This window comes from Dermochelys coriacea, chromosome 10 (assembly GCF_009764565.3).
Source record: "Dermochelys coriacea isolate rDerCor1 chromosome 10, rDerCor1.pri.v4, whole genome shotgun sequence".
Taxonomy (NCBI): Eukaryota; Metazoa; Chordata; order Testudines; family Dermochelyidae; genus Dermochelys; species Dermochelys coriacea.
This window is the reverse complement of record NC_050077.1, coordinates 52,645,484-52,665,635: the sequence shown is the minus strand read 5'-3', so window position 1 is coordinate 52,665,635 and position 20,152 is coordinate 52,645,484. Positions and strand designations below refer to the sequence as shown.

At 39.0% G+C, this 20,152-nt stretch overlaps 1 protein-coding gene across 4 annotated transcripts in view; it reads left to right on the top strand.

Annotated features, from left to right (window-relative positions):
- The window catches only part of TLN2 (talin 2), a 352,127-nt gene that overhangs the window by 276,738 nt on the left and 55,237 nt on the right, over positions 1-20,152 (top strand). For all 4 annotated transcript variants that reach the window (XM_038419198.2, XM_038419194.2, XM_038419199.2 and 1 more), the window contains 4 exons: positions 743-844; positions 8,043-8,213; positions 15,990-16,136; positions 19,798-19,899. In XM_038419198.2, the coding sequence (XP_038275126.1) occupies positions 743-844; positions 8,043-8,213; positions 15,990-16,136; positions 19,798-19,899 (522 nt within the window). The remainder of the gene's footprint in view (positions 1-742; positions 845-8,042; positions 8,214-15,989; positions 16,137-19,797; positions 19,900-20,152) is intronic.

Genomic DNA, 20,152 nt, shown 5'->3' with positions numbered 1-20,152 from the left:
ATCAAGCTACCAAGTCTCATTTAAAGCAATATTAAATAAAGCAAATCATAAAGATGGTGTTTTATTTCTTATTTTTTTGCAGGATGAGCTAAATCCTGGCAACAAAGGCATTAACTGCCTTTGAACTAGAGGGAAATAGTTCTAGTATTGGCATTTCTAATACCTGCCCTTCTTTATCCTTATGTCTCCGCTACCGTATTTTGGAGATCAGTCCATATCTCCTACTTGGAGATTACTTATTTTTTCCGTTCCCTTTCATATCAGTGTATATGGAATCCACAATTAAAACTTTCCTCTTTTTGCTGCACTGTTTTTGTTTTAACTGCCTTGAAAGTGCTGATTCATGTTTAGCTCAGCGGTCCTGGTGATTTTTCTGAGCAGTCTAATGTCATTAAATCAGAGGCAACAATAGCATCACTTGTCATGTTACCACTGGAGCTAGAAGCGAATGGAGGAACAGGCATTGCAAGCCAGAGCTGGAAGGAGCCTTTTTTTCGCTGTGCCTCATGATTATGTGCAGCAAACAGCCTCTGTCAGGGCACCCTGCAAGAGGGGAAGATAAATGTGGAGAAATGGACAAGCATGTAAATAAAACTTACTAGTTTGCATCTGCTCTTTATACCGTTGAATGTGGTTTGACAGAGTTCTTTGCAGTTCAGCTGGCATGAGGGTATCTTGTGAAATGGTGTGGCTCAGTGAATGAATTGCTGTGGAAAGAACTGACAATGTCTCTTTTTGTTAGGCTTTACAGGAGCAGTTGACATCAGTTGTTCAGGAAATTGGTCACCTTATTGATCCCATAGCAACAGCAGCTCGGGGAGAGGCAGCTCAGCTGGGACACAAGGTACTTGGTCCTGTATTTATTGTAATTTCTAAAGGCCTGATTCCTTAGAGTATATGGAATTGTCTGTGTGTCAGTAATGAGACAATGGTAGATGCTACGGTGTGTTGCAAGCTTATTCACGTTACACTAAAAATGTACATGGAAATGGGGGTAGGGGAAAGATCTTGGATTCCTGAAGGCAGAATATTTAAATCAGAGGCAAAAAATGTTTGAACCTATTTGCCTAATTATTGCAAAGTACAGGACATGCAAGATTGCTCACTGTCCTCGGGCTGCTTAGATACAGGACCATGATAGCTTCAATTTTTGGCCCCATGAGGATGAATTGAGGACTGATCTTTGGAGTTAATTCTGTATTTTTAGGGTTTTTATAAGTTTAAGTGCTTTTTTTTTTCAAGTAACTTTCATAAACAAATGTCCTTTTCCACCTTTTCATCTTGGATTTTATTGATGCTTTTTAAAAAGTCTGCTTCTTTATATCCCTAACACTGTGGGTATTGAGTGCTTTTCCTGTTTAGCATATAACTAGGTGTTTTAGGACTTATTAAAAATGTCTAATTACGTGTTGAAGACCTCAGTCTATTGCATTAATACTTGCTTAATTGCAAAAATATTTATTTTTAGATTAATGTATGAAATCTGCAGCTTCTTGGCAGGTACTTGGCTGGTGGAATCATTAAAAGGTGGTATGTCAATCTACAGTGAGGGGAGGAAGAGTTAAATGGGTCTTTGACATAACTAATAAAAGCTCAACAGTGCTAATCAGTGTTAAAATATCAGTATAGATGTACGTTATAAAAAACCTAAGATGTAAAAAGAACATGTTGTGCAGCTGATTTTCAAGCTTCAGTAGCTTACCCCTTTTAAATTCCTGGTGGCCTGCCAAATTTTCCTTTAGAAGTCTAGTCATGGGTGAGTTACTGAAAGGCCAATACAACTTGTATCAATTTAAAAATTGCCAAATGTATTTAACTGTAAAAGAAGCATGGCTCAGGCCTGCAGTTCGAGTGAAGATTTGCTACTGAATGTTGTCTTCAAAACGGAAAGATTATGGAGAGGCTCGGACCAGGGATTTCCCTACACCACTCCTGAATTTCCCCAACACCCCCTTCCCTGTTTTGTGAACTAGTTGCATGCAGTGTTGCCAATGTAGTGATTGTTTGGAAATTTGAATTGAAATTGAAACATTTATACACACTTTAAAAGCATATAAAGGGTATGATAAAATGTGTGTATCTGAAAAAGTATAATACATTAGAAAAGTATGAACATAGACTAGCTTTCTTATACAGCTGTTGTTTTTTATGACCATGTCAGTGCATTCATTTCAGTAATGTTGGCCAACCTAATAATTTCAAATTATGATTTGTACGCAAAGTCTAAATGAGCTCTCCCTGACAGCTAGTGATGGGCTGGGGGGAAAGGCTTCAGGACGAGATGGTATTTATATTCACACCTAATCTACCTAGGTATCCAGCAAACAGAGCTGTGTTGCCCAAGTGATAGATTTTGGCTGGGGTTGGGTTACAAATCACTTGAATGCGGGGGGCGTGGAGGGGGGAATGAAATGTTGGTGTTCTTATTGTATGAGTAAAGGGCAGTAGAACTATACTTAGCCTCTGCTGATTGAGGGTATCGAGAGAACAGATGTTTTGCTTGATGGTCTGCCTGAGTCGCAAGTACTATTTGACCTGCCCCTCTCCACTGTTTAAAGACAGAGCTGATTAGGCTCCATAGATAGTCTTTTGTTAAGTGACCACAACAGCTGAAATCACTGATAATCAGGTCTAAGTGCTTAGACCTGCTATGGGACAGTGTTTCTGTGAAAGAGACAGCCCAATCTGCACTAGCAGGGAGGTTCCCTCACTGAGAGCTCAGCTGAAATCACTGAGAGCTGGGTGGAACCTCAAGAGACCAACTTGCAGAGGTCACAGTGGCAGGTGGCAGCAGAAGGTGACGGCTCAGGGCCATTGGCAACAGATCAATGGAGTGAACAGTGGCGCAATGAACAACGGTGGCTAGAGCGAACAGTGAGCAGCTAGAGGAACAAGCAAGGTGCCTTCTTGCCCCCCCACCTGGGAGGTGAACTCGTGTGAAAGCACCTTTGAACTCTGAGTCTCCACTGACCCAGGACAACACCAGTGAGTGTTAATGAGGCTGTTAAGAATGCTGGAGACACAACACAGTTCATGCGAACAAACATGGGTGTGGCATCATACTTTCTATTTAAGCAAGAGATACCACACACTACAAACTGAAGGCCAATGTTAAATGCATTGTCACTTGTTCATCCTGAAGTTGAACACTGGTTCCAAACAAAACCAATAAATGCTCACTATCTTTCTGCAAGAAACTCAACTGACTGGCTAGAAGCATGTAGTGCAACAGAGAAAGACTCAACAGTTGAAAAAGTGAAGAACTCTCTCACACCACATTCAAAAAATTTACATACATGGCTGATCAATGCACTGATGCAAATGGGCATCAAGTATTAAGTCATTGTGTACGTTATCTTGATGTCCGTGGTAGGCCAGTAGTTGCATTTCTAGATGTTCAAGTTACTGAAGACACATCAGCTGCATCTATGACAACCCATATCTTAGAAGAGTTAAATGCTTGTCATTTGGACCCCAAACAGATGGCTGCTTGTGCATTTGACGGAGCTGCAGACTTCTCTGGAAGACATGGTGGAGTACAAGCTTTGCTCAGAGAAGAGTGTATATAAAAGTCCTATGTATGTATGTGTGTATAGAAAAGTCCTATACACACTGCAGATGCCATATACTCCAACTAGCGCTAGTACGAGCTGCAGACTCTTCAAAAGACATTTAAAAAGCTACAAATTTAATGTCTTTGTTATATTCTTTTTTCAGCAAGAGTCCAAAAAGACTGAATATCTTGGAAAATATAGAAGATACACTGGGACTGAGGTTCAAATTAGTCCAACCTGGGAAACCCTCTGGCTTTCTCTTGGCTGTTGTCTTAAAATTACTCCAGCCATTATTACTGGATTTGGAAAGTATCTACCAAGATGGGATGGATCTAAGTAGTGAAGCTGGTGGATTACTTTTGCTACTACGTTCAGAGAAGATTATTGCCATTCTCTCTCTTGTAAGTCTACTGTTGAAACCACTTGGGTCATTAAACAATGCCAATCAGGCATCTGCTACAACAGAAGTAGATCTTTGTCCAGCAATAGAAATCCATTGAAAAAGTAAAAAGAAAAGGAGTACCCGTGGCACCTTAGAGACTAACAAATTTATTAGAGCATAAGCTTTCGTGAGCTACAAATTAAATTTGTTAGTCTCTAAGGTGCCACGGGTACTCCTTTTCTTTTTGCGAATACAGACTAACACGGCTGCTACTCTGAAACCTGTCATTGAAAAAGTACTGGAAGAAGCAAAGACTTCAATCCAGAAGTTGACTAATAAAGGCATTTATATTGAATCCTTAAGTGAAGAGGACAAGAAGTGTTTAAGACAACTGAAAAAGTATACAGACTTGATTTCTTAAAAATCTACAACAGCAACTTCTAGATTCTACTCAATCTCTACATAGCTTTTACAGATCCCTGTCCTATAAAACATCGACTGTTGAGTGGAGTGAGGCACTACTAGCAATGGGGCTGCCGTGTGCTCAGGACAGAATAGAGAATTTGAACACAGAGTGGAATATCATATGATGAATGAATGAAAATTTGACTTCAACTTCTTTATCATCACTAGTGGCTCGACCCGATCTTTGTGTTATCTTTCCTGGGATGAAAGAAGTAGCAATTCATCTCTTGCTACTCCCAGTCACAACAGCTACAGATGGGCGTTCTTCTTCATCATCGAATAGAATTTTGTGTTTTGAAAGAAGTCGCCTTCTGCCTGATCATGTGAATGAACTAATGAGCATATCAATTGAAGGAATGGAAGTACTGATCACATGAGAAGCCACCAAAGATGAACGCATTGCATTCAAGAAGTTAATTAACAGAGTTGTGCAAAATTATAACAAGAAACCAAGAAGGATGTAGATGTAGTGCTTCATAGTGCTTGAGTAGCCAACTTTAATTTGTGTGATGATTTTAAAACATAGGTCAAATCTAATAAAATGGTCATGAAACATTTTTCAGTTTTTACTATGGTGCCATATGGCCCGCCTTCACCCTCACAGTCTCACTTCTCATCGGCCCTCCCTCTCTCCCCCCAGTAAGTTCAACCCCCCCGATTTAAATTCCTGGGGAAAACACTGGCTCAGACACAGGTTGTGCTATACCTACTATAATAAATGTGCATTGTAGTGTACACACATTTGTTCCTCTTGGGGCTTTAGTTTAGCATATTAAATATAAAAAACCCACCATTGCTACCTAATAAAGTTATATGTATTGGGTTTTAGCAGTTTCTCGGAAATTATTTATTACCATATTCTGAAATACTTTTACTTTTGAGAACAATAAATGTAATCTTTCTGTGTCAACATATTTAACATGTGAAAGACAGAAGCAAAGAATTATTTCTTTTATTTTTGTCTACATGTGCTAGATTTTCTGAACACTTGATGTCTATTTGTGTCTATTTAGTTTTGGATAATCATCAAATAACTGAGGCATTTGATATTGCCTTGGTTTCTAGCAACTTTGTATACTGTGCTTAGATCAGTGTTGTCTTTGGCTCATAGTATCTCAAACTCTAAATCAGTGATACTCAGACTTCAGTGGTTCAGGAGCTAAAGGAGCAATCAGCATTATCCAAAAGAGCCGCAACAGAATAAATTCATTGTTTCATTTACTACAGTATTATATATTCATATTTAAACAGTCTGATCAGGGAAATATTTAGGTTTTTAGAGATATATAAAGCAAAATGACTGACCAACTATTATTATTTTATCAACTACAGTTGGTTAATAAGATAGTAAAAGCATCCTCATTGGTTAATCACTTGGATTGGTTAATAATTAAATCACAGCATTTTGATATCATGTTCTCCAAAGAGTCTCAGGAGACACATTAGAGAGCCACAGTCTGAGCATCACTGCTCTAGATGGAAAAGATGTGTGATATTAAATAGTCATCTCCATCCTCTTGCCCATGCATGGTGGTTCTTTATATACCAAATAAACCCGCTATTCTCTATGTGGGAATGTCCACTGTTTTAAATGAATTAAGTGATATGGTTTCCACTGTTTCCTTTGGAAGACTTTGCCACCGTTTAATAGACCTCACATTTAGAAAGTCTCTCTTGATATTCGGCCTACCTTTCCTTAATGTCATTCTGTTTCTTGTTTATGGTTTTGTAACCAAAATAAGGAAGAGGAATTACTTGGATGTTTCCAGACTTCAAATATTAGTTGACCATTATCCATTTAGTCAATGTTTTTCTGAATTAGACATAAACATCTTTTTAGCTACATTATGTTTTTATGTACTACTGATTTTTCCTCTTAAGCCAGTCAATGCAGAAAATTAAGCATTTTTATAGATTTTCAGAGAAGTTCTTTCACTTTTAATGTCTTTCCACTTCTGTGCTATGCAGAACTGTGCGCTATATTCTACATGCTGTTTCAGCAGTGCGCGATGGATTGCTATTTATGTGTTGTGATATCTTACCTTGAAGTAAGCAGGTCCAAAGTTGAACTGGCTTCCTTGCCAACAGCTGTGATAGATTCTCCATAAGAGGCAATTTTTAAATCAAGATAAGATATTTTTCTAAAAGATGGATTCTATCTCAACAGGATTTAATTTAGGGAAGTCCTAAAACCTCTGTTACAGAGAAGGGCAGTCTGGCCTCAGAATATTTTAATCTTTTAGGAGATTTAAAGCCTGCTCCTTCTTGATTACTTCTAGAGTGGAACCAAGACCCTTCATGTTGTATTGGTTCTTAAACTTTTGCATTGGTGATCTCTTTCACATAGCAAGCCTCTGAGTGTGACCCCCTTATACGTTTAAAACACTTTTTTAAAATATTTAACATTATTATAAATGCTGGAGGCAAAGCAGCATTTGGGGGTGGAGACTGACAACTTGTGACCCCCACATAATAATTTCATGACCCCTTAGGGGTCATGACCCCCAGTTTAAGAACCCCTAGATGATTCACAAAATGAGAGGTGCATTGTCAAATTTTCATTTTATGTTGTAGATTTTACATAGTAAAATCTCATTTCCTTTGGGTGAGTTGTGTCTCAGCTGGTAGTGGAAGGTCTTCAGCAGCACAGCAGTGAATTAGTTGAGTAACTTGGGGAAAGGATGAGACTACATGAGGTTTTGAAGAACCTCTCAGTACAGGAAAAAAGTCAAACCAGAATAAACTAACTCAGTGTAAGTCACCAGTGGAACTGGCCTTGAGGTACTGCAATGAAATATATACAAGGTATTGATTCCATTTAACTTGTATTGGACAACTTCTGTCAAACTGTTTTTTGTTAGTCAATTGAGAAACTGTTTATTCTTCCATTTAAATGTTGTTTATAAGAACCACCTCTGTTTCTATACTTGTTATGTGCTTGAATCTATTGACGCTCACTTATCTTAAGAGTATAAGCGTGTGATGTGGCCACTTCACTTCCTTACGGACCTGCTTATTCGTGATAGAATAGCAGACTATATCCTGAAGCAATATTAGCCCTTCAGCAAAATATAGCATCTTAAAAAATGTTTCTGAATCATTCAGGTCTTTCTTTTTCAGGATAAGACTTAAATGAGGCTTTCAGAGAAATTTCCTTCATAGAGCCAGTAACTGTCTGAAAGGTTCAAAAATACAGACTGTCTATCTGAGATCAAATAAATCTCTTCTGAAATTCCAGGTGCAATACCATTCTACTCTGTTTTCTGTTGTCTGTAACCAAAGATGAGAAATTCCAGCTTTTAATTACAGATCCTTCCCCATGTGGTGGAGGAGACTGTCTTCGTTTATGTCCTTAAGTACTGTCTGACTTTCATGTCAGTTTTGAAAACAATAGGATCTGATGTCAGAGTCTCACACACAAAGTTGAGAACATGTGAGAGGGAAGCATTGCTATATTGCAGCCTTCACAGCTGAAGAAGAGAGAGAATGACTATATTTCATGCAAATCTGAAGCATTATGAAGGTGTGTTCAAATTATGCTAAAAAAAACAGCTAAAGATTTCCTTGATGTTAATTAGAGAGGGGTGTTGTGTCCTCTCAGAAACTGGATTACAAGCTTTTCATCATCTCTGTTGTCTTAGGTTACTCAACTGGCGAGTTACTTTGAACCCCTGATTTTAGCTGCAGTTGGTGTGGCATCCAAGATGCTAGATCATCAGCAACAGATGACTGTCCTGGACCAGACAAAGACACTAGCAGAATCTGCCCTCCAAATGCTGTATGCAGCCAAAGAAGGAGGAGGAAATCCCAAGGTATAGTACATGTGTGTAATGAAATGGGAGCGGTCATTAGAAACAGTCATCTGAAATGAATCCTGCAGTGTTAGAGTGGAATTTAGAAAGTAGCAGTGGACAATAGGATAGTATGTTAATTATCAGATATTTTATTTTCTCATAATAGTAACTCACAGATAAGCCCTTCTGCAAGTTTGTTGTTTTCCTAAGGATTTAAGTCTTTGTTGTTTTCCTTTCAATTGTGAAAAATAGCAGCAAGCTAAGATTACTAGGGGCAAACTATATTCTGACTGCTGTGTGAAGTATTATGAATAATGTTCTAAGCATGCACACAAAGTTTTAGTTCCGTATGATATAGAAAAATGCTTGTATATACATTAAGCATTCATCTTTAGTGTATACTAGCCTGCTTTAACTTTTTCATTAATTTATTTAATTACCGCCATAATTGTCATGGTAAAGGACAGGAAAATAGAATTTTGTGCTTGGTTTCCAAATATTTGACAGTTTTGCAAAGCTGTTGTAATATAACAGTATATTAAGACCTCTAGAAAAATGTATAGGAAATAAGTCTCACCCATTAGATGTTAGCTGAACTGATGAATAACTTAAAGATTTTGCCTCATTTATGCTTTTGGTAGAAGAAAAGGAATAAGTTGATTTACAAAATGGCTCCCCAAGTATCTGAAAAAAACCCTAAGTACTTTTTTAAGGATCAGGAAATAAAGAATACATAGTAACAGAGCCAAATATAATGTCCATTTAATTTAGAGGTGATTAGAATATAATAGTGCTTGCTCAATATATGAACTAAAAAATGCCTCCAGTTTTCCAGTGTTGGAGTTAGTAATGGTACAGCATGTCACTACTGATTTACAGCAGCTAACAAACAGGATGGACACAAATTTTACTGTATACTTCCCTTCCTCCCCCCCCCCTCCCCCCGCTCATATATATATTTGGTTGAAAATATAATTTTAAAAATCTTATTCCTTAACAAGATCCCTGAACAAAAGAGTCCATGCATGCTGTGTGAAGGTGCTTCTGTGATTAACAGGGCAGAGAGAAGGGATGGCTTGGAGATACAAGTATCAGGTTTGGAACACTTAATCAAATCTTCGAATCCTGACAGGGTCAGTTCAGCCCATCCCTTTGAATAGTCAGTAAAATACTCTTTAGTGTACAGGCAGTCCTCGGACTTACGACACAATTGGTTCCTGAAAATTACGTTGTAAGTTTGTCTGCTACCAGCTCTTCTTTCAGAGCACCTGCAGTTGCACAGTTTAATCCTAACACTTTTGTCCCATCTGTACTCACTCACACATTCATGCAGTCTGAATTGTTCATAGTACTTCAAAAAAAAAAAAAAAAAAAGTGCAACACCTCTATGGTATTTAAATAAATCGGATGGTGATTGTATGTTTCAACTTATGTTATCTAAATCCCAGAGTGTGTTTTAAAATGTGGTAGAGAGCATATTTGGCTGTTGCCTTGTTTCTTCTTCAGGGTTTGCTCTGATTGCCTATTACCTCATCTTGTTCAGTAAACACTGACTTCCTTCATTCACCTCCTCCACTTCTTCTTGATTAATGAATTGGGCATTATTATTGACATAAAATAATGCAGTATCACAGATCTAGGATATAGGGCAGAGATGACAGGCAAATACAAACGCTGTATCCTCAATTGTTCGCAATACCAAAGAACATCAGGGCTGATATTTAATGACGCCTGCAAGAGTTAATTTAGAACTTAATGCTTAAAAAAATACTGCATTAGCTTGAGTATATCCAATGCAGTGCCACCAGGTGAGCCAATACTTGCATACATAGGCTTTTATACTTCACTTTGCCACATACACGCAAGTCTATTGTGTAGCCTGGAAAAGACTTCTGATCAATGCAGCCATTGTTTACCTTTTCTGCTGCTTGCGCTTGGCTGCTCAGTTTACATTTGTAGAGTAGAGTGAACAAAGATGGTTCCATCTGTTCTGAAGATGCCTGACAAGGAAATCTTTTCTGAAGCTCGTTGTGTCGCTGAAATGAAATACAGAGGAGGAACAAATGTAATAAAGAACTGCTGCCTGATGATTCATTCAAACCAAGCAGAGCTTTCAGCTTTAAATTTTATATATTCTTAATTGTTTTGTATCCCTACAAGATACTTAATCTCTTCAGTGTGCACAATATCTAGATGTTGTATCTGTCACTGAAGGTTTGCCTAAAAATAACCGAAGCACAGGAAGGAAGATGATACCAGCAAAAATGCAAAGGGAAATGATGGAGGATGAAGGATGAACTACAATATGCATGAAGCTCCTCACTGGACTTAACTAAATCATCTGAGCTATGTTGCTTGCGTTCAGAAATCAAACTTTGTCACCTTATTCCCCTTATGTAAAAGAAATCGCTTCATTATTTGTGGGCTGTTTGGGGGAAAGGGGTGGGGGGCTATATTTTCCCTTTAAACATTTTTACCCAGTGCCATTAGCTTTCCCAGGAGTTGAGAGCACAATTCATTTATGCGTGATTTGTAAGAAGGTATTGGTATTTCTGCCAGCTTCAGCTCGTGTATTTGGGCTGGGGTAATAGCCTATGGAGAGTTGAAAATTCAAGGTGTACAGGTCTCTCTGGAAAATATCTCAAACTGGAGAAAAAAATTAATGTGGATTCAGCTGAAAGAATTTCAGGGCCAAGAAAGACTAACTCATTCCTTTTGGTCCCTGTATTAGCAGTAGATCAACAGGCATATTGCTATGCCTCATCACAAGCATATACATTAAGCTGTTTATAATAGCAATAGGTTGTGAGAATTACTCATCTGATATACTGTATTAAATGGAGCTGGTCAAAGGAGGTGTAGTCCCTTTTTTGTACTTCAAATTTTGAGTCTTTTTTTAAGTTCTAAGAATAATCTGGTCCAAAGCACATTCAACCCAGTTAATACTGTTTCTAAAACATGCCGAACTGTTATAACATATTTCAGAGTAGCAGCCGTGTTAGTCTGTATTCGCAAAAAGAAAAGGAGTACCCGTGGCACCTTAGAGACTAACAAATTTATTAGAGCATAAGCTTTCGTGAGCTACAGCTCACTTCATCGGATGCATTTGGTGGAAAAAGCAGAGGAGAGATTTATACACACACACACACACACACACACAGAGAGAACATGAAACAATGGGTTTATCATACACACTGTAAGGAGAGTGATCACTTAAGATAAGCCATCACCAGCAGCAGGGGGGGGGAAAGGAGGAAAACCTTTCATGGTGACAAGCAAGGTAGGCTAATTCCAGCGGTTAACAAGAATATCAGAGGAATAGTGGGGGGTGGGGTGGGAGGGAGAAATACCATGGGGAAATAGTTTTACTTTGTGTAATGACTCATCCATTCCCAGTCTCTATTCAAGCCTAAATTAATTGTATCCAGTTTGCAAATTAATTCCAATTCAGCAGTCTCTCCTTGGAGTCTGTTTTTGAAGCTTTTTTGTTGAAGGATAGCCACTCTTAGGTCTGTGATCGAGTGACCAGAGAGATTGAAGTGTTCTCCAACTGGTTTTTGAATGTTATAATTCTTGACGTCTGATTTGTGTCCATTCATTCTTTTACGTAGAGACTGTCCAGTTTGGCCAATGTACATGGCAGAGGGGCATTGCTGGCACATGATGGCATATATCACATTGGTAGATGCGCAGGTGAACGAGCCTCTGATAGTGTGGCTGATGTGATTAGGCTCTATGATGGTATCCCCTGAATAGATATGTGGACAGAGTTGGCAACGGGCTTTGTTGCAAGGATAGGTTCCTGGGTTAGTGGTTCTGTTGTGTGGTGTGTGGTTGCTGGTGAGTATTTGCTTCAGATTGGGGGGCTGTCTGTAAGCAAAGACTGGTCTGTCTCCCAAGATCTGTGAGAGTGATGGGTCGTCCTTCAGGATAGGTTGTAGATCCTTGATGATGCGTTGGAGAGGTTTTAGTTGGGGGCTGAAGGTGATGGCTAGTGGCGTTCTGTTTTCTTTGTTGGGCCTGTCCTGTAGTAGGTGACTTCTGGGTACTCTTCTGGCTCTGTCAATCTGTTTCTTCACTTCAGCAGGTGGGTATTGTAGTTGTAGGAATGCATGATAGAGATCTTGTAGGTGTTTGTCTCTGTCTGAGGGGTTGGAGCAAATGCGGTTATATCGTAGCGCTTGGCTGTAGACAATGGATCAAGTGGTATGATCTGGATGAAAGCTAGAGGCATGTAGGTAGGAATAGCGGTCAGTAGGTTTCCGATATAGGGTGGTGTTTATGTGACCATCGCTTATTAGCACCGTAGTGTCCAGGAAGTGGATCTCTTGTGTGGACTGGTCCAGGCTGAGGTTGATGGTGGGATGGAAATTGTTGAAATCATGGTGGAATTCCTCAAGAGCTTCTTTTCCATGGGTCCAGATGATGAAGATGTCATCAATGTAGCGCAAATAGAGTAGGTGCATTAGGGGACGAGAGCTGAGGAAGCGTTGTTCTAAGTCAGCCATAAAAATGTTGGCATACTGTGGGGCCATGCGGGTACCTTAATTTGCAAACTGGATACAATTAACTTAGGCTTGAATAGAGACTGGGAATGGATGAGTCATTACACAAAGTAAAACCATTTCCCCATGGTATTTCTCCCTCCCATCCCACCCCCCACTGTTCCTCTGATATTCTTGTTAACTGCTGGAATTAGCCTACCTTGCTTGTCACCATGAAAGGTTTTCCTCCTTTCCCCCCCCCTGCTGCTGGTGATGGCTTATCTTAAGTGATCACTCTCCTTACAGTGTGTATGATAAACCCATTGTTTCATGTTCTCTGTGTGTGTGTGTGTGTGTGTGTATATAAATCTCTCCTCTGCTTTTTCCACCAAATGCATCCGATGAAGTGAGCTGTAGCTCACGAAAGCTTATGCTCTAATAAATTTGTTAGTCTCTAAGGTGCCACGGGTACTCCTTTTCTTTTTGTTATAACATACTCTTCTTAAACCTAATAGTAAATTGCTCTCATTTTCTTAATTTGTCAGTCAAATTTGTCAAAGTAGTTGATGATCCAACAGTGTTGAAGAATGAGCTTAGTAAGGAATTTTTCTGAAATGTTTCTTTTGGACGAGAAAGCTGCCTGCCCTGCCCTGATTATTACCTACAGGGTTTTGAACCAAAAAAATTTAAAGTGTATTGGGTCCTCTTCATCAACTCTACTTGACCTCAGTTTGGCCAATACTATAAACCTTGGGTACCTTGAGCAAGGAATCATTTTTGTCCCCTTCCCTCCCTCTCTTCATTTGAAACCTCCCCTTTTAACTGCTTGTCTTTCACCTTTGGTTGAAGCTTTACAACTTCCAGGGATTGTGGGGTGTGCTCCAGACCTTATCCTCAGCTCTCCTCTATATTTCTTTTATCCTTCTATGTCACCTTGTTGTTAACTTAAGGCTTAGTCTTATCGTGGCTGTCTTCATTCTATCAACTCCTGGCTATAACTTAAACTCACACTGAACTTCTCCTTGGTAAAAGATTTTGTGTGTGTTGCGCTCGCTCTTTCTTTCTCTCTGACCCAGAGTCACTTCCATTGTTTAAATCTTGCCTTAAAACTTCCTGTTCTCTTCAATTTATAAGTGACTGAAAAGCATGTTGTGACGGGTTGGATCACAGAAATCCTTTGGGGAGTTGCCACCTGATGTGCCAAGTCTATTTCTGCCCCTGCTTTCCTGCCCTGTCAGCTTAGGACTTCAATGCCCTGCCTGGTTTGAGCCAGACCCGCTAGCCTGCTGCAAACCCAGACCCAGGTCTGAACCACATCCCCTAACAGCTGTGGGCTTAACTGAAAGCAGCTTACAGGAGTGTTCCTGTCTTCAACACTCAGACGCCCAACTCCCAATGGGGTCCAAACCCTAAATAAATCCGTTTTACCCTGTATATTGTTCACCTTCTATAGCACTGATAGAGAGAGATGCACAGCTGTTTGTCCCCCCCAAGTATTAATACATACACTGGGTTAATTAATAAGTAAAAAGTGATTTTATTAAATACAGAAAGTAGGATTTAAGTGGTTCCAAGTAGTAACAGACAGAACAAAGTGAATTACCAAGCAAAATAAAATAGAACACACAAGTCTATGTCTAATCAAACAGAATACAGATAGAACCTCACCCTTAGAGGTGTTTCAATAAGTTTCTTTCACAGACTAGACACCTTCCTAGTCGGGGCACAGTCCTTTCCCCTGGTACAGCCCTTATTCCAGCTCAGGTGGTAGCTAAGGGATTTCTCATGATGGCTCCTCCTTTGTTCTGTTCCACCCCCTTATATGGCTTTGGCACAAGGCAGGAATCCTTTGTCTCTCTGGTTTGGTCCCCCCCACCCCACCCCCTGCCGTCCCCATCCCCAGTGGAAAAGCACCAGGTTTAAGATGGATTTCAGTACCAGGTGACATGGTCACATTTCCTGTGAGACTTCAAGCCTTCATTCCTGCCAGTCTGACTCACAGGAGGGCCTGCCTGAAAACAGCCATCCACAGTCAATTGTCCTGGCTGATGGGAGCCATCAAGATTCCCAACCACCATTAATGGCCCACACTTTGCATAATTACAAAAGGGTCTGAGTTATATTTCATATTTCTAGTTTCAGATACAAGAGTGATACATTTATACAAATAGGATGACCACACTCAGTATATTATAAGCTTTGTAATGATACCATACAAAAGACCTTTTTCATGAAGCATATTCCAGTTACACTGTATTCATACTCATTAGCATATTTTTATAAAATCATATAGAGTGCATCACACATGTAATCCTGTTCTGGGCAGGAGATGCTATAGAAAAATGAAATTTAGAAATGCCCACATTAAAGGAAAGCGTGTTCTCCTCTCCATATTTTCTCTTGTTTTCTTAAGTTCTTTGTGTAAAAACAAAAATGTGTTTCTACCTGGATTTTTAGTTTTTACTGATTATATGGTTCTATTGAATAGCAAATGAGCTTGTTTATGTAGACCCTAATCATATGAGAGAGGGTGTTTGATTACAGAACTCTGGAATAATTACCTGTGTCAAGAAAGATGACTATGGAAGAATCTCTCAAGAGTCTTAGTTCCTACCTAGTGCTTTGTTAATTGCACATGTGTGGGACGCGTTCCAAACCCAGTATGTGCAAAATGTTCTTCCTTTCTGCTTATGCTTTAATCTAATTTTCAAGTCATGTGGCATAAACAGGCTATATTGAAAGACTAGGTGCCCTACTGCCTTTCTGGCAGGAACCTTAGCAATGCAGTTTTCAATGTCCTAAATGTTATTTAAAATTATCCCTGCTAAATGGCTTCCATTGCTTTTCTCAGGTACATAATTGGTAAAGATTAACCACATTTGAGCCATACAGCTACCATTTATGACAAGGCCTTTTCTGAACCGGTTTAAAACTGGAATGATCTGTTGCCTTTCTTTTAGTTTTATTTCCACTGCATTTACATGGTGATCATTTTCCTTAATCTGTTGTCACGGAAAAGGGCTTGTTCTTTTTTTAAACTACTCTGAATTTGGGGTATATTGAGTGAATGAGGCATGGTCTTGTTTAAAGAAGCATTCTCATTCATGTGAGATTGATATGTATCATGAATCAGTCTCTTCAGTATCATGTATCATGAATCAGTCCCTGTTTAGCTTGAAATGAGATTTTCAAAGAGGTTAAAACTGCCACGAGGTGTTGCCATAATAAGCATTACTTGCAGAACAAATGACTACTCCTGCAGAGATGAGTCTTTAATATTATCTCTCTTCTCTTACTCTCCCCTATACAGGCATCTCACACTCATGATGCAATCACAGAGGCTGCTCAGCTGATGAAGGAGGCAGTGGATGATATAATGGTTACATTGAATGAAGCTGCCAGTGAAGTGGGCATGGTTGGAGGTATGGTAGACTCAATAGCTGAGGCCATGAGCAAGGTGAGTATTGGGTATGTAGTAACCCCAAATTACATGGAAGGAAAGTAATGGTTATTCTAGATGATAATGGCAACAATTGCTTAATATTTAATATATGTTCCATTGTATCACTGAAGTAGTTCAGAGAGCCGTATGCTAAATGTTCCTTAAATGGCCAGTGCTAAGTCAGTTCAGCTTTCTGTGCTGATGGAACCTGTTGTATTGATATTGATCATAAAGGCCTGAAGAGTTTCTAAACTCTTTCACTATCCTGCAAACAGTAAGAGGTGGGTTGGGCATGGTTTTTAAACAAAGTCCTTGCTTTTTACTCAGTTACTTGGCAAACACTCAAAAAGCATTCATTCAAATTGAAAGTTTATTGATTAAACACCAGAAAGAACAAGAAATGAAAACAAGCATTTGCATTGAAACTGTGCTTGAGTGATTATGCAAACAAACTTAATCAGACCTTACCAAAGCCTCTCTCTCCTTTTGCAGTCAAAATATCAGTGTCTCTTATTTTCCGAGACGAAAAGGAAAAGATTCTTTGATGGAAAGGAAAAGGTTAATTTTATTCTCAGTCCTGATCTGAAGAGCAGTCACTTGTCCTGTTCTTAACAGACAGACAGATACAAGGTGAAGGAGTGACAGGATAGAAAAGATGGGTGAAATAGGCTTTGGCTGATGTTTCTGGAACACTGATTAGTTACGAGTGGATGCTTTGGCCGGCAAGTCAACCATGACACCTACTGCTTGGACCCTGGTTAGTTACAGTCTAGTTAGGGCCATCATTTGGTTGCAGCCTTTCTTTTTAGACAAGACAGGTTTGGTTGAATGTAATAAGATTGACTTCAGGATTTGATGCAAAGCCAGGAGAGTGAGATAGAATAGGAGGAACAAAATATTGGTACAGAAGATAACACAACAAGGGAATGCAATACAGGATCCTACGTGGCTTTGCAGTGCTAGTAAATAGATATTCCCCCCCAGGTGGGCTGAGGACTGGATGTCCTGATAATATGATGACTTTCAACACTCATAGGTGAAGACAAAGTTACTTAAAAAAGAGCAAGGCCAGCTGGCCTTCCTTGTGGAAGAAAGTCTATCAGTCTAGTTTGTTCCTTCTGTCTGGGAAACAGGGAAGATGCAATGTGACAAGATGAGCTGGGATGCGGATGAGAGAGAGAGTGTTTTTTTGTTTTGTTTTTTTCAGACTCTTTTTAATAACTCAAAAAGGGGAAAAGTGGGCAGCATAGTTCATCCACCTCATTATTTTGTCCACCAATTAGGACTAATGTCTGTCTCACTCGTTTTGTTACATTAACTTCCAGCTCCACATCATCTGTTTTTAACAGGTATAATTTCAGCAGTCCTTGGATTATAGCCACATGGCCTTTTTTGTTTAGACTAACCCAGTTTCTCTGTTTCATTCTCTTGCACCAGTTTAAAACATTCAGTATTGTAAACAACATGACCTGTTTTTCGTGGTTCTTGTAACATCTTGCAGACTTTCAAATGCTTTTTACAGTTGAGGTTAGGGTGACTTTGTAGGTCCAGCAATCACAACAAAACCTACTGTATGAAACTATAAAACTAGGAGATTATTAGCATTAATTGCAAAATAGCACTGATGCACATGATGGAACTTGCACTTTCAATAGACACAAAATCATGCCCTTTTGTTCGCACTGGTTGGGTAGGATTATTTTGGAGACCTATTGCATTGAGTGGTGTGCCAGTATTTAAGAAAACAATCAAAAATTAGAAATTTAAATTATTTGGTCTTGGAAATGGGTTAAACTGATTTGTTAAATGAGCACTGGAGTAGTATTGGTTTAGCATTACAATATAGGGTTTTTTCCTCATTAAGTGACTCTCCCTTCTTAGACTTAGACTAGGTCTTGTTTTATCTTATTTGATAAAGATAACAATATACATAACAAGTTTCTGAAATGACAGGTGATAGAAACATTTCTGATATTCAAATTAAAAAGAAAGCATGCTCTAAAGAGGAAATAACTGTTTTCAGATATCTCTGTGTACTGGTTCATGGTATGGTATCCCAGTGCTTCAGTTGGCTGGAGACATAGTGCTGGGCTGCTTGATTTAATCGCATACAGGAGAGTATGTTAGACGGCATCTGCTTTAAATGATGTTTGCAGCCTGTAATTTTCAGTTTTTGCTTTGACCATTTTTATCTCTATGTACTAAGAATTTCCTTTCTGTCTGCCAGGGTTTGTATCAAGTCTTCTCTCATGAACATTGTTCCTTACCCTCCCCCCACCCATCCCAAACTTAATATGTTTTTCTCCTATTGGAAGACTCTTCACAACTAGGATTCGGTTCTGAGGTCAGGTTGAATGTGGTAAACGTTGTTGGTACAAAACTCTGCCATTTCAGAATTTTGAGATTAGGAGTAACGTCCCTCGGAACTTGATCAATGATTAACGCTTTGTTCAGATTCCTCATTCGCTTGTTCATTTTGAACCAACCTCAAAGAATTGAAGCTTACACTTGAATGAAATACATGAAGGTCAAAGAGAAAACAAAACCTAACTAATATATCGGTGGTCATTCGCTATGGAGAAAAATGGGCAGTTATTTTCCTTCCCCTCAGCCAGGCTTTTCATCAGTCTATGTCCTCCATTATGATTTTCACATCTTGCATGCTCACTCACACACATTCAACTTTTCAGGATATAATATCCCATATAATGTTCTTTATGATAAAACATCTCCCTCTCCCTGCCCTCAGTTTTTCTTAAATGACACTCCGGTTGCATATCCATATGTAGAGGAGTTTGCCAATTTTAACACAAAATAACAAGTAGAAAGCTGTTGCATAGCAACCGAGTATGTGGGTCTTTCTAGGAAGAGAAATCAGAAGGATGGGTTAGCAATTATCTTCCCTTGAAGGGGAGTGTCTCAAAACTGTAATCTTTATTTTCTTGTCTGGGGAACTACCTTTTGTGGCAGAAATGCGTATAGTAGTCCTATAAATTCTGGATGCTATTTTCTGTCATGTTGTCTTCTAAAACGAGTTAGTCTGGTTCATGGCGGGGAAAATGAGATGAACTTGAGGAACACAGTGGAGGAGGCCACATCTGAAAAGTCTTTTCCTAAGATAATTAGCAAGGTTTGTGAGAAAAACGTAACTAGTAAGTTGGGAGTATGCTTGTCTCAAAAGGAAGGTATGGAGAAGTTTAACCTATTAAGCAAGTACATTTTCCATCATCTCTTGCTAAAAAAAAAAAAAAAAAAAAAAAATTAAACAATTTATTTATACAGGGTTTCTTGTTTAATTTTACTCAGTCTCTGGCATTTTGGTAGCTGAGTGATATGCAGAATGGAAAGTTTTATGAGAGACTATTCAGGTGAAAGATCTGTCTTGTGATCATCGTACAATCATTTTTAGATCTAATGGGCTGCGGGTCAGGGAAACTAAAAGAAAAAGTGAACTTGGGAAGAAAGTCAGAACTAGTTGAATATGTGGGCACTAAACTGCATATTCTATACAAATGACATGAAATTAGTGATATAAGCTACGAAGCTTTACTGTACATCTGAGCTCATTTTTTATTTAACTCTGTGTTGTACAATTGCAGTACTAGACTGAAAGGTTTAGTAATATGTGTCCCCTGCATGCCTGTCATTGCTTTCATGTTTTCCCCTCTCTCCACAGCTGGATGAGGGCACACCTCCAGATCCAAAGGGAACATTTGTTGATTATCAAACTACTGTAGTGAAATATTCTAAAGCCATTGCTGTAACAGCACAGGAAATGGTAAGAGAAACTAGGAAGTGTTCTATAAAATAGCTGGGTAACAACTGCTGAGTATGCATAAGAAATTCAAACCGCTGTAGTGTTCATCTGAACCAATTCCAACTGGAGCCTCTTCTTTGTGACATTGACTTCCAGTTGATCTGTTTTGTGGGTAGGCAAATAAGGGTGTTGACACCATTTCCTGGACTTCTTCATTGGAACCTGATAGCATGATGGACAGGAGTGCACTACCAGCAGAGTCATTCTGTTGGAT